Raw genomic sequence first — 15,373 nt, 5'->3', positions numbered from 1 at the left:
TTTTGTTTTCTGTTGATAGGAAATTTAGCATAGTTCAGTAACCAGCAAAGCTTTATTTAGACTCGTCAGAAACAGAATTGTTTTGCTTTTCCTGGGAAGAAAAGAGGGAGATGAAGAACATGAGAGTCAGGTTATCAACTGAAGTGAGTGTCAGTGAAGGAAAAATTTCTATTGAATTTAATTGACTGTATCTGAATCTACAGTGCTGCCCAAATTAGGGACTAGGATTATTAAAATGTTTTTTGAAAGTAAATATTTCAACCTTAAAGATACTAGCCTGTCTCTAGCAGATCAGCTTGTGAGGGAAGGGTAAGGTTTGATCCGTTGCCTTTTACCTGTTTGCAAGCTGTGAGGGGGAGACCTGAGCCTAAAGATAAAGAAACCCTCAGTCTTTGATCTGTTGTTTATTCTTAAACGTATGTGTGCATGCACATTTACATAGGAAAATTTTGCTTCCTTGTAATTTTTTAGTATAAAAATGCTGGAATACAAGTCTTAACCCCTTTGTTAACTGTTTCATGGTGGATCTAGTTCTTAACTGAGTGTTGTTAAAGATGTTAGGATCAAGCCTATGGACGTTGTTTGGTCTTGTATGGATCTGGATTTGCTCTTACAGTAATGCAGCTACAGAGAGCAGGAACTCCTGAGTCACACTGCAGTGGTAACAGCACCCTTATCTTCACACGTTTGTGTTCACGTTGAATTAGTGGCAGCAGTCATTGTTTGGGGTTTTCAGCAAAGTCCTCAATCCCTCTTTTTTCCTCAGGAATACGTGCTTTTCTGTCCTGCTAGTTAGATGCTCTCCTACTAGTTCTTCAGTTGTTTGTGTTGTGTTTTTTTCACGGACGTCAAGAGCTGAGTGTCTGGTGGGAGGAAAGAAAAGACGGAAGGCAAGCCAAAAGTAGTAATTTAGTGAAAAAATGTTCTGCTAGTCTTTATACAGCACAAGGAAAACCCCCCAAAATGTGAATCTTAAAGTAAAGAGATTAAGCTGTTAAACTACATAGCCCAGAGTATGAATCTGCATTCAGTTTAGGGGTTTGTTTGTGCAGCGCAGCATGCTTTGTGTCTTTATCTTTCTTTAGACTTGAGACCTATGAATTTTCAAACCCACTTGTAGTTGACTCAACACAAAGATAGTTGGCTACTCTATGCCTGCAGCCTGAGCCAGACTTTCTGTGCTCTCTGTAGCAGTGTTACTGTGAGTGGGCAGGATATTCAGAGTCCTACAAGGCCAAACAACGTCCGTAGGCTTAGAATTAAGCCTATTAGCCTCTACAGCGTCCTATTAGCAGTGCTCTTTTATAACCTTTAAAATGTGTTTTATGTATTCAGTTGCAATGCCATGTTATTGTGCTTTTTTCCTGCTCAGTGGACTGTCTCTCCATGTGAAGCTTATAGGCAAGCATTGAAGCTGGGTGAACTGGACTTTGGGGCACTAGCATCTTTTTAAAAACAGACACAGTTTTTTTCCCCAAAGAAGGAAAACATCTACCTCTCTCTCTCTTCGTCATCCAAAACCATAATATAAACCCTGAGAAAGGCTTCTGGCAGGCGGGGACAAAGGACTTTCCCACCCAGGTGCCACTTTCTCCTTGGTGGAGGTGTCATGAAGCAGATTGTGTGGGTGGCACTGGGCTGGCAAGGAAGTTGGCAAGAAAGGTTAGAAAGCAAAAGTTTGAAGTCCTGGTCCTTTTACTCATGTGTAGCCCCTTGCAGGTCATGAAGTGGCAATACAGTCACCAGAATTTGGGACGGGGTGATCCAAACATTGTTTGTGGCTGTTGCAGAAACATGCGCACTGGAGAAAAGCACCACTGGTGGAGTACACTTGCATTCATGTTTCTTAGCAACTGAGGCAAATACGCTAAAGTGCCTGTAAGGCTGAGGTGGAAGCACAATCCAGGTCCCCAGGAGTATCTGCCTGTGTCAGCTATCTGGGAGGCACTAAATTCCAGAGGGGAGCCGAGGTCCCGGTGCCAGGCTGAGGGGTGTCAGAGAAGCAGCCAGTGTTTTGCCGGGGAGCCTGGGACTCAAAGAAGGGCAGCTGCTGTCCGAAGCAAAAGGAACAGTGGTGGGTTTAACATGGCAAAGCAAACCTGCAGACATGGGAGCAGCTAAGGAAGCTCTTTGGTTGGGGAATAGGCTGTGTGTGACATTCCTGGTCTGGATTTCAGAGGCACTCAGCAGCCACTGCTCCCTGGGAGGAGGCACAGCCTTTGCTCCTGTGCAGCTGAGCAAGCTGGAGCCTTCCCCAGATCGAGCTGGGAAGGATCTTAACTGTAAGAGCAGAGGCTGCCCAAAAGACAGTAGTTTCATGCAAAAATAGGGAGAGTGCCATGCTTTGGGCTTTACGCGGAGGGGATGTTAGTGAAGGAGTGGGTGCTGCAACCCTACGGGTGTTGGGGCTGCTAAGTAATAACTGCTGAGAAAAGCAGCCCTGGTGTGATGGTGCCTCTCAGGAGATGGCAGCCCGGGGGGGGTAAAGCTGAGCTCTAGGCTGACAAGGTTATGAAGGGCAACTGCTAAGAGCCGCCCTGGACACAGTAGCCTTCCTGTCATGAGTTTTCATGACTGAAAAGACTTAGGTTGTATGCCATGGAAGTGATGCTGGGGGGAGTGGTTCTCTCTCTCAGACAAAAGAGAGAAAAAGAGGGCTTCTGTCTTCTTATTCACATTTTTATTACTTCTTGCTGCCCAGTGTGAGTGGAGACTTACCCCAGAAATGGCTAGAGAGATGTTATGCAGGGCTAAATGTGGTTTTCCTCAATGGAGGTAATGGCTTAAAAAGTAATGTAGAAACCATGCAGAAAGAATACTTGGTTTTGCAATATTTTGTACCTCCTTTGCTTCCTTACCCTTCTGTTTATTTGTGATATTCGCATGTTCTATCGTATAACAGTTCTTAAAATAATCCCCTGAAGTAAATAACATCAACCTCTCCCCACCCTCCATTTCCTTACCAGTTATTGGATGTTTTTTCAAACAGAATTGGGGGTTGGAAAATTAAATAAAGACTTCCAAAATAACAAGCTCCAGAAATTTTTATTTAATTTGTGGGTTCATTCTGTTCTCTCTTTCTCCCCCTCTTTTTTTTTTTTTTTTTCCTTAAGAAGATCTTTATTAATTTAGTCTAGTAACTTAGTGCCTATATTAAATTAATCTAATAAAAGTCAGGGTCCTCACATAACGTTTCCCAAATGTGAAGCAGCATCTATTACATGAGGCACAATCTTTTTACAGTAAAATGTAAACCCGATATGTAGAATTACAAGGCATCAAACTCGTGTATGTTATTTAAGTCAAATACTTGAGTACAGTCATGCTGGAGGAAAGGAATGAGCAACACTAGCATTCAAAACATTAAAAACTCAAACCAAGCTTCATATATCAAAGTGATTTTCATCTGTGAAAGTACTATGAAGTTCAGCAATTAAATCCCGTAGCACTAACAGTCTTTCTATTGATAGCTGCTCACATCCGTTTCTATAAATATTTTAATACATAGTCATATAAATATCATATATAATCATGTAAATGCATAGTCTGTATTGATACAGATGTGCAAGCCAGAAGGCTAGATATGAGTGTTTAAATTTGCCAGCTCATGAATGCGTTGTCACACCGCAGAATTTCATTCTGTAAACCACCGTTGGTACACAGTGTATGACAGCATTTTAAAAGAGCAATAGCAAGGACCTCCAGCGACAGCTGAACAAGGGGCTTTGCGCTGCCAGAGCTCTCCGGCTGGCTCGGTCATGCCTTCCCCTTCTGTGCAGAGCCCTAAAGTTGCAAAAGTCTCATGAGCTGGGGTGGTGTGTTCGTCATTCAGGGGGTGTGGGTGTTCCTGTTGATTTGTGGATGTGTACATCACAGTGTAATCACATAGTTTATTCCTGTTCTCTCACTGAATTATTTATTATGGACTGCAGTGAGGAAGGATGGGGATTCTTTTGTATTGGCATAAACATAGGATTATGTTAATTGTATGCTTTCAATCACTGAATCACCGATATGTCAATTGGCATAATACAGTCTACCTCACAGGGCCGTTACAAAACTCAATTAATTAATGTTTTTAAAGTGCTTTGGGATCCTCTGGTGAAAGGCGCTTTAGAAGTGCAGGGGAGGATTATGCTGGGATTATTTTTCCCATCTATTACCCCAGTATGTCACTGATTGAGATTCAGTAGAATAATACAGGCACCCTTATAATGATGCGTAAAGGCAGTATAATTTTTTAAAAATTCCCTAAGAGCTAGAAAAGGCAGCTCAATAATACAATACAAAAATTAATATAGTCAGTTGGGTTTGTTTGTTTTTAATTGTTCCTGTTGCTTTTTTCTCCTTTCTGCTTGATTCCCTTTGCTGCATTAACAATAATAACTACAAATTACACCTTTATGTTGTTACAGTTCGATGATATACTACAGCCAGGGTAAGGTTAGAAACACAGGCTGAATTATTATGTACTGCAGGGTAGTGATTTCCTGCAAACTGATTTATGGATAAATAATTCTATATACTTATTACATGGGACAGGCAGTTTTTAATTTCTGTAACAAAGCACAGCTGAACAAAGGAAAATTACATGCTATAGCATAGGGACAGGATGCCTCTGAAGAGGATAAACAGATGCAATCAACGTCAGAAGAGCCTACCCATCTTGTAGGGGGGCTCTGTCAGTAGTGGCTGATAGATGAATGGCTTGATGGTCCTAGAAGCGGGTGTTTTAGTGAGTGTTTCCTTGAGGTCTTTCCTTTGGAGCTGTAAAAGGAATCAAAAGTGTTTGGGTGCTAATGCTAATCTGCAGTTTTCCCCGAGTTTCTGTTGTGTGGGTACGAGCTGCTGTCAAAAAGTAAGATGTTTAAACCAAACTGTTTGCTTGAGCTCACAGCACAGCAGCAAATGTTGGTCGTGTTCTTTGCCCAGCCTTGTGTTTGCAGTTGGCCGCTCTCAGGCTGTGGATCCCACGATGCAGGGAAACGAATGCTAGCACACCTAGCACGGCTCCAGCACGCCACAGCCGTGGGAGGCATGGCTCTGCGCCGGTACAGCTCCACAGATCTGAGTTTGCTCAGCATGTTTTGAAGGAGTAAATGCAGCCCAGGAGGAGATCTTACCCTGGGCTGGGCACTGCCTATTCCTTCAGCCTTTCTGAAGCTCACAGAAGCACCATGGTGCTCGCTGTGGCTGACTGCACGGGCATGTGTGCTGGGCTGAGCCAGGTGTAACGTGTGCTGCCACAGCCTGCAACGTGTTACTGAACATTGGGCTCTAGCATAAGAAACAAGCTTTGCCCTCCTCCGGTTCCCAGCTTGGTGGCATCCGTCAGTCCACAAGGAGAGCAACTGTCTGCTGTTAACACCTCACCCTATGTGAGTCTCATAGCAGGTGACGTTTACCCATGCTACAGAAAATGAGAGTTTTTGGTGTTGTGCACCAGGGATTCAGTCGGTCGGTCTGCTTAGTGTTGACAAGTGGCTTTCTTAGTATTTGGTAAGGAATCGGTATTCTCTGCTACCCTTTCTCCCCTTTAGCCAAAGAACACAAAATTCCTTCTCTTTCCCTCTCTGTACGTATTTGGGCAACTATTACTTGTGATTCATTTTGTAGCTGTTTCCAGAGAAGTGTTGAGGTGGGGGTGGCGAAGCTAATGGGAACTTCCAAAATGTCCTTTATTTGATCCCGTGACTAAATTTTAACCCTAGCAGATTAACATTTTAAGTTGCATTAATTCTGCTTGACCTACTTACAAAGTATCCACTGAAGGTGGTACTCAGGTATGCTCATCATTTGTGAAAGGTTAAATCAGGAGTGTTACCATGGTGGGAGCAGGGGATAGCTGGGTGGTGAAAGGAGCCAGTGATAGCATGAGGCGTCTTCTGGTCCCATTTGCTCTGTTTAGCTGCAAAAAGGAACTGGGAAAATGCCCCATTCTAGGAGTTTGATTTTATAGGGGTGATGTATTGGAGTGTCCATGAGATGCCCCAGCAATTCCCATGGGACTGTGCAGATCAAAAATTAACTGTGCAGGTGACTGGGAGATGCAGGACCTGGAATTCGTTCTGTTTGTGAGCAAGAAGTGTCATAGCTCGGCTGTGAGATGTGTGAATGTGTTTTCCAAACCCCAGGTGTGGCATTCTTAGAATGAGTGTGCTGTATGACTGTCTTTCTGTTCACAAAGACACACGAGGCTTCTAGCCCTTACAGGTAAATAATTTGCTGGGACAATATAAGCTACATAATAGTGAAAAGGGTTTGCCATCTTAGCTGTATTTTTCTAGGAAAGCAGCTTTTTGCCTTTTGCTGTTGTTATGCTCCTGATTAACATGGTAATTCTAGAAGTCTGCTTCAGCTCCGACCTTGGATCTGTTCAGTTCACATTTCACTAGGGTGAAGTCCCAGCAGTAACCCCTGTGCTTTGGATGCATCACTCTTTCAGGCGATACTGTAAAATAAAGGTTGTGAAGATCCTGTGAAAAGTTCTGCTAGGTATGGAGGTCAGCCACGATTAGTACGTTCAACATACTGTTCTGCTCTGCCTTGTGTAGCTACTACTTCCTTCAGCTCCAAAGGAGCTGCATTTTAAATGAAACTAAATTGAAAGCCCTCTGGCGGGGTGGCGCATCACTGGCCTGAGTGGAACGACAGCAGCAATTGGCAGTGGTTGCTACATGTGAATCCGATGCTCAAGCTCACGGATGTTTGCTGCTTGTATGTTCTGACGTTCCTGTGGGTAAAGGGTGTTACGCAAATTTTAAGCTAGGTAACTGTCTCTTTTTCCCCTGTCTGCATTTTGATGAAACCAAAGATTAAACTTAATAAAAGATCTGTCTGTAGAAGGACATGCCATTCAAGAACCAACAGGCAGTGTGGGTAGAGAATCTCTTCTAAAACACGTTTTGGAAGAAAAAAAAGGTCTTTTGAGAAAACTGTTTGGTCTGTTTATTGTCTTTAAGTGACTAACTGGCCTGGGCTGCATTGAGCCGTTTCTAGATGAGTTCTTGAGAACTGTTCTAGTGTATGGCCAGTTCTTGAATGTGTGCAAGCTTTGAAATCTGTTGAACTTCCCCTTCAAAAAACTCTTACAGGAAAAAGAGTCCCAAAGGATCATTGATACAGGCATGAGAACTGGACTCATTAACAGAAGAGTTTTGTGAACTCATGAAAGATGTGCTCTCAGATTTCCTGAGCAGTCTGATCTGCTCCGTGTTATCCACAGATAATTTTGAGAAGGTCTGGAGCTGACTGAGGAGTGATATTCCTGGAGCAGTAGTATATTCGTTAGTAACACAGTGACCTTTGCTCATTCCTGTCCCCACTCGTAGCTCGCAGCTGTGCTGGGATAGAAGCTTGGCCGGGCCGCTTCCAGCCATTCCTTCAAAGGCCTGAGCTGTACCTTTTGGAGTCAGTGAGAGGAACAATAAAAAAAGTGTATGTGGAAGTGACCCCTTGCTACCAGGCTGTTCTCATCGTGGGGTTGCTGTTACACTAGGAATACTCGGTCCTGGATGAGAAGGGACCTTTTTAGGGAGAAAATTTTGGTCCCCTCACAGTTTTCCGAGGAATCATTCGGAGATGTCTGCTAGCGTGCAGAGAGCATGTTTGGTTTGCTCACCAAGGTGGCCCCAGTGCAGCCAAGAGTTGTCTTAAGTACAGTGTCAGTGCCATGAAATAAACCACCTGCGGAGTCTGCTGAGGAGCTGGATGGAAACCATGGCTTCTGGCTATCGCTTGGACCAGCTTAATGTGCTCTGGAAAAAAAATTCACACATCATATCACAGCGGCTGAAAAAATAGCGTACATCAGCAGTGCTGTAACACAGAGTAAAGGACTCGCAGCAGGTGTTAACGTGCAGAGGCACCGAACATTATGGTAACACCTGTGTTTGTCTAAATCCAGCCAAAACAATTTCCTCTCCAGTTGTAGAGGAGGATTAAAAAAAAACAAAAAACAACAAAACAAAAAACTACCTAACTTCCAGTAGTAGCAGACATTTCCTGTAAAGCAATTTGCATAGTATTTCCCATGGTGCACTCTGGCCGCACTGTGGTTTTTCTCTTTAAACTTTCTTAGTTTGGGGACACCTTTGGTAACTTCAGTGACCCCTGACCGTCTCTTTGTCTCTCGCCAGCTTTGCCAGGCCTGAGCAGTTGCAGATGGTGTGCTCTCTGAGTGCTTTCCTTAATTGAATGAAAAATAAAGCCTCTTGTAAAATATTACCAATTTAGATGTGACTTATGGGGCACATATGATGCTTATTTTTTCAATTACATGAAAACTTGGCATGGTTAAACATAGGAAGCCAAGTGTTCTGTGAAGCTGGTATAGATTTCTGGATTTTTAGGTGATTTTGCTTTAAATTATTATATAGCAGAAGGGGGTGAAGGAAGTCAGCAGCTAAACTGTGTTTTCCCAGCATGTATTTCACTCAGTGGACCCTTGATGCTCATTTCATGACTAATATATGCTGTACTATATGCATTTCTTGTTGTCACCAGAGATAACATTAAGTAAACTATCCCCTTAAGAAAAACAGCTTTTCTTGGCAAGTGGAATATGACTCAAGGAGCCAGCACTGCAGACATACGGTGCTGTGAATGAGTGCTGTGTGTTACTCTACTGGATCTGAGTCCAGGCACTATTTATACTGCAGCATATTCAGCACCAGATTGTTAAAACTTAATACTGAAACAGTGCATCATTTAAATGTTTTTGTTCTGTTTATGTCCCATTTTCAAGCATTGGATATCAAGCACCACTCACTAACTTTTTGTTTCATTTGGACAAGATCTCCCCTTGCCAAAAGCTTTCTAATCTGCTCTTGAAATACTACCCCATCTTTACTGGCATGTTACAGTGAAACTTTGTGCTGCTGGGGATGAAGTAGGTTGCTTCCAGCTTATTTCAGTGTGTGGTAGAATACCTTGCAAAGCGATACATCAATGGTAAATGCAAAGATTTAAGTGCTGCAAAAAAGGAGTTGTACTAGAATTATTTCCTTTTCAGCCTGTGTAGGAATGGGGGAACAAATACTCCATAGCAGGTATTTCATGGGCTCATAAGCATTGTGTTCTGTTACTGTGTCTGTGCAAGAAGCTTTGTTTCACTGTTTCAGAGGTGGTATTTATTTTACAATCATGTTTGGGAGATCAGGATAAAAGGCTTTTACCATTTATTTCAGTTTGATTAGCTCCAGAGCTGGTGGAGAACAGCGAGTAGAAAGTGAGGAGGACAGGGTTGAAGTTTCTTGGCATCGCAGCATCCTTCTGGATACCCAAAGAGGGTTCCTGGAGCTCGGGTTATCACAGAAGAAATAGTTTTCTCATGTATTAGTATTTCTGGCAGTAGAGTTTACAGATGGTCTTTTTGAAGATCAAAACGTATATAAGCAGACCTCAGAAGGCATCAGTTTAAATAGGAGAAAAGGTGATTGGAGTCTTGTAGGGCTGTGCTGAGAATAGTTGCATGAGCAGAAGAGTGGGGCAGCAGGAACCCAGTGGAGGATGGAGTAAAAGCAGCAGTTGCAATAGTGCAGAGCAAGGCAGAACTGCTTTGCTCTCCTGTAAGATGGCACTGTGGCTTTCTTTGTTTGGCCTCTTCCTGGAAGTCATTCCTGGGTATTAGTCATTGTTTTTGGTGTGGGTGGGCCCTCTGCAATTGTCTAAACAGAAATAATACCTCTGCACCAAATGGTTTGCCATCAATTTTACAGTCTTTGTGACAAGCTCATCCAGAAGAGGTGATGATCCCTCTTGAATGAACAGAAGCAGAAATAGAACTTACACCATTCTCCCCTGTCCCCAGAATGCTATTTTGGATCTGCGGTCAGCAGCTTGCAGTTGTTTGGGTTTTGGTTGTTTTTTTTGTTTTGGTTTGGGTTTTTGTTTTTTGGTTTGTTTGGGTTTTTTATTTTCACAAAGGCAGACAACTGTCTGCATAGTGCAACTTGTAGCTGGGAGGGAACTCTTCCTACTTGGTGGGTTTCCAGTGCCATCCATCCACACTGGGAATCATACCATGCTTAGATTGTAACTGTGTGATAAAAGCCCACACATAAGAATTTTCCTGTTCAAGTCAAAACTAATGCATTTATTCACTGAAGGGTTTTGTAGACTGTAAAATCAGGACTATAGAGTATTTAAAGCTTGTCCTAACTTAGAGAACGACGCTTTGGTAGGATGATGAAAGATGTGAAGGGAGGAAACCTCCTGTGCTTCCTTGAAGTAATTTAAGAGCCAACTCTCTGCTAAGAATTTAAAATCTATTCCTACTCTTTCCTATTGTTTGATTCAGGAGTCAGTACAACACATCTTTCTGAGCAAGACTGCAAAAAACCTCTAGGCAGATCTCAAATCTAATGAACAGACAAGCTTATCAAAGGGTTTATTAAGTGGCCGGTAAAATAGAGTATAATTTTTTTGTTTTCTTTTCAGGAATAATCAAGCTTGGGAGGTGGAATCCCCTCCCTCTCAGTTATGTGACTGACGCACCAGATGCGACAGTAGCCGACATGCTACAAGATGTCTATCATGTTGTGACATTGAAAATCCAATTACAAAGGTGGGTGTTTCTGAACATCTGTCCTCCTCTATTCTCTGAGCTGCTCGGTCGATTACAGCATTACTACAGAGATTAGCACATCTTGTCTTCATTAATTTCTGGTCTTTTGATGAAATGAAAAGAAAAACGAAGAGAAGGTTGGGTCACCTGGCAGCTCTTTGGTGCATCTTGCAACTGGTTTCTGAAGTAGCAATGTGGTAGTGAAGAGGGGAGGGGCAGAAACTCAAATCGGGTAAAGATACAGGGCCTTTAAGGCAGACCTTTCCACAGTCCCTGATTTAATGGATTATCGGGCCTTATTGTGTTCAAAAAATAAACTCCTTGCCTTTTTCCAGGGGCTGCATTGTGATAATAATCCAGGTCTTATGCTGCTGGTTGCTGAGATGGGGAGAAGGGGAGTTTTTTGACTTTCCTTTTTTCTCCAGCAGTCTTCCCAGTGAAAAGGCAAGCTGATGGGGAAGGGATGTATTACTGCAGCTCCATTTGGCATTTGGAAAATACTTTTCCTTCCCTGAATGCTAGTTCTGATTAGCAAAGCAAAAGCTGCTGACACTTTTATACTTAATTGCCTCCCCCCCTCCCCCGGCTCATTTTTTCTCCCCCTTTCTCTCTGTTGGCCTTCAAATGAGTCCTCACATAGTTCCTGATGTCTGCGTAAGGAGTTGCAGCAGGTCCCTGGCAGTGCATGGCATGCTTTAGACCTGCTGGTAAACCTACATTGCACAGTCTGCTGTAGCTCTGTGGCCAGGACACGTGGGAGGAAAGAGGCAAAAAATAACAGACAGCCTAGAAGAATTTGCCTACAATTCTTTGAAGCTCAGCTGGAACAGAAGAGGGGTCCAGTGGGACACGTGTGTATCCTTTGGTGGCAGGTACATACCCTCCAACTGTTCAGTGCAATTTGGAATTTGGAAGCAGTAGGTGCCTTGCTGATGTTAACCTTCCAAACAGCAACATTGCTTTTCTTTATAACTCTGATGGGACTTAGGGTTCCCAGTTCCCACTAACAGACCTTTCCTTGGTTTTATACTCTGTTGTCATTTCTCAGCTAGACTCCATCTCTGCAGCATAGTTGTAAAAGCATCTAGAGCCTGTAGCCACTATAACACTGGAGTGCAGTAACTCACCTCCTCAGAAGTATGAGCGACCAGGAGTCCATCTAGCCTTTTGTCATGTCTGCGTTGCCGGAGGGTATTATCCCAAGAGCAAGGTCTCCTTCTTTATCTTCAAAGTGCTTGAACGCCTGGATGTCATGTAAATAGAAGATAGCCTGTGACTTTGAGATAAAGATGGTCATTGACTACTTGAACTCCAAGTGGCTGAACTTCTGGCTCTGAGGGTAAAGCCAGGCTACATAGGCAGAAGGCAGAACCACGTCAGAGGTGAATTGGAGAGCATGCATTAAGTCTCTCAAGCATGAATAGCAATGACAAGCTTCTCCCAACTTTCTGATGTGCTTCTCAGGTCTGTCCCCATGTATGTAGCCACAGACCGTAAGCTTGTTAAATTGAGGGAGGCACAAGTCACATGAAGACCAAAGCTTCACTACATATGCAGTTCTTGTAGAATGAAAGTGAGAATGAACTACATGTGACAGATGTTGGGCATATGGCTTACTGTGTTTCTGAAAGGCTCTTGGATACTTCGGCGATGAGGGAAGTATAACAACCCGTATGAAATGAAATTAATTTTTCAAAGCCTTACCTTCAGACAGTGAGGGCCCTTACCGTTCAGGGTTTTTGTTAGTGACAGTGTGGCATAGATGTTTATCTTTCTATCCCAGCAGGAGTATCTTTCTCTGTCTGGAGAGGATGGCTTTATCCAGCCATTTCTGGGGCTTGCTTTACGCAGTTTCTTTGCTCTGCACCAGGCCCCAGAGGGAATGGTTATGCACACACATAATACCATAGCAGGATTAGCTGCTTCTGCTATGTACTGGCATTCTTTTAGTTGAATTACACATCTTCGGGGAGTCGAGCTTGATGGGGAGGGCAAAGAGGCAAGAAATACCTTGATGGGCTGGCTAAGCAGGAAACTCCAAGGTTGTGCTTGCTGCTTAAAGATCTATAGCGCTTGTACATAAAGAGTAAGAATCTGTGAAGGTGACGTTTCTATCCACTTTTTGTTTTCTGTTTTAACAGTTGTTCAAAGTTGGAAGACTTGCCAGCAGAGCAGTGGAACCACGCCACAGTTCGCAATGCCTTAAAGGAACTGCTCAAAGAGATGAATCAGAGCACATTAGCCAAAGAATGCCCTCTCTCACAGGTCAGTGTTTTCAACAGGCTTAGGGAGAGCCAGATTTACAAGATCTAAAGTTCATATTTGTTCAGTAAAGGGCTTAGACTATAAAATTCCATGAATGCCAAATCAATTTCTTGTTTTCTTTTGAAAGGAGAAATCCTAATATGAAAAAGAGTATCTTTATACCTTGTTTTCTCAGTGGGTTGCTAGGTGGAAATTATGAATGAATTGGTTGGGTTTTACCCTGCTGTTCAGAGAGATGTAAATTCTTTTAGATCTTTGTGTGAACCTTTTGCAATAGGACTAATGATCCTCAAATGCAAGATGTGAGTGGCTTCTTCCCACTAGCAGAGGGCTGCCTCCCCCACTAACCCATAGGTAGCTCTCGTCAGCCTCCAACTATGATAAAAAGTATGCTGTTTGTTTTCCAAACAGCTGTGCCCCAATTTCTAGGGAACAGCAACAAAAAGTGTGTATATAATTGTGTTAAAAAAAGAACAAAACCTGAGTTTCATTCTCCGTGACTGCTTTCTTTATAAACGTCAGTGATGCCACATCTAAGACACAGGTTCCTATGGATATCGTGAGCTCTATTTGTACTTCAGATTGTCGTAGTGAGAGTCATAAAATTTTCATGACTGAGTCCTCCTTGCATCTCAGAAAAAAACCCAGAAAGCACTGTCGTGGTCTAACCCCGGCCACAGCCAAGCCCCACGCAGCCGCTCGCTCATCCCCCCTTGGTGGGGCGGGGGAGAGGATCGGAGGGGTCAGAGCGAGGGAACTCCTGGGCTGAGATGAAGACAGTTTAACAGGTAAAGCGAAAGCCGCGCGCGCCAGCAAAGCAAAACGCGGAATTCGTTGCCCACTCCCCACGGGCAGGCAGGTGCTCAGCCATCCCCAGCACAGCAGGGCTCCGTCACGCCCGTGGCTTGGGAAGACAAACGCCGTCACTCCCCCCTTCCTCCTCCTTCCCCCAGCTCCTGTGCTGAGCATGGCGTTCTGTGGTCTGGAATATCCCTTTGGCCAGTTGGGGCCAGCTGTCCTGGCAGTGTCCGCCCACCCCCCGACTAACTCCCTGTGCCCCCCCACCCCCCCAACTAACTCCCTGTGCCCCCCAGCCCTCTCACTGGCAGGGCTTGAGAAGCTGAGGAGCCCTTGGCTTAGTGTAAACATCGCCCAGCAACAACTGAAACCAGCAGTGTGTTACCAGCATTCTCACACCAAATCCAAACGCAGCAGGGCAGCAGCTACTGAGAAGAAAGTTAACTCTATCCCAGCCAAAAGCAGGATAAGCACCCAGACCAAGTAACTCTGCTAGGAGTGGAAAATACCTTGCCTTTTAAAAACTTCATTAGAATCATACGTTAATCTGTCAATTGTATCTTTAAGAAGTCAAAACATCAGTAATCACTGCTTGGTAAAAATCCGTTGCTTTACTAGCCTTTACCCAACATTTTTTCTCTGATCTTGCCTGTCTTGCATTACACTGTATGCTTATCCTGCAATTCATGATTCAAAGCCTCTGTGAATCAAGGGAATTCTTCCTGCGTATAGCCACCGCAATTTTGCCTCACCGTGTTATGATTACAACTGTAGAGAAGGCACAGAGGTGAGATACAGAGCAGAATTTAGGTCTTTGCATTTGGTAGGAATCACGTTACTAATCACACTAATCACCTTCATTAGCCATGTGGAGTCTGCAGAACTATAAAAGGCATGGAAAAGCTGTGTGAGGAAAAGACATGTAACTTGCCTTGTTTACTAAAGGTGTAGCAGTGAGTCTAGGTGTGCACAAAGCGTGTGTCAAACACAAGTATTTTTCTTTTCACACAGTTTAAGTGTAATTTCTTTAAATATAATTATCTGTGGAATCTGGTCAGCTAATGATTGCAGCATATGGTTGTCTCTGCCCAGTGCTCTTCAATATCCAGTATATTAAACTGCACATCATTTCATACGCAGAATTCATTTGTTGTCTGGGTCTTTTTCTTCCCACTTGAGTTTCAGAGCCTACCAGGCGGAAATGCTGCTGTTGGTTTACTCCTAAGCTTAAGTAGTTAACTCCTAAAACTACTTAAATTACTGATGGCAGAACTCTAGCAGCAAAAATCCTTGCCCCAGCATTTATTTAGTGGACAAAGGTAAAAGGAGATCTTTCTGTAGAAAATTGAGCTTGCTTACTTTTAAGCACAGGTGTAAGGGACTTGGAGTAGTGTCTAACCCTTGAACTGGGACTGCAAGAATGCAGCTTGTATTATTATTATTGCTGTTGTTGTTATCATCATCATCGACATAAAAAGTTTCAGTCTCTCTTGTTTTGGCTCACAAAGAGCAGAAGATACAATGAAAGGTTGTATAGGAGCTGTCTATTATCATCATCTGAATATGCCTCTAATACAATTCCTTCTCCCAAATCAGTTTTAAAAAAATACTGTGCCAAATGTGAAATGTCATTACAACCCCCTTGTGGTTAATATATTATTGACAGCAGCAAATTGCAGAGCGGTCTCTTAGGAGTCAAACTGCAGAGTAAATGCTGCTGTTTATTAATGTGTTCGCAGTGCC

The 15,373-nt window shown here is 43.3% G+C and overlaps 1 protein-coding gene across 1 annotated transcript in view; it reads left to right on the top strand.

Annotated features, from left to right (window-relative positions):
• The window catches only part of SATB2 (SATB homeobox 2), a 134,131-nt gene that overhangs the window by 48,916 nt on the left and 69,842 nt on the right, over nucleotides 1-15,373 (top strand). Inside the window, exons 5-6 of the mRNA XM_037398642.1 lie at nucleotides 10,441-10,567; nucleotides 12,709-12,832. Coding sequence (XP_037254539.1) covers nucleotides 10,441-10,567; nucleotides 12,709-12,832 — 251 coding nt within the window. The remainder of the gene's footprint in view (nucleotides 1-10,440; nucleotides 10,568-12,708; nucleotides 12,833-15,373) is intronic.

The sequence above is a fragment of the Falco rusticolus genome, chromosome 8, assembly GCF_015220075.1.
Source record: "Falco rusticolus isolate bFalRus1 chromosome 8, bFalRus1.pri, whole genome shotgun sequence".
In the NCBI taxonomy this organism is placed as follows: Eukaryota; Metazoa; Chordata; class Aves; order Falconiformes; family Falconidae; genus Falco; species Falco rusticolus.
Note: the sequence above shows the minus strand (reverse complement) of the source record. Positions and strands in the feature narration are given on the sequence as shown.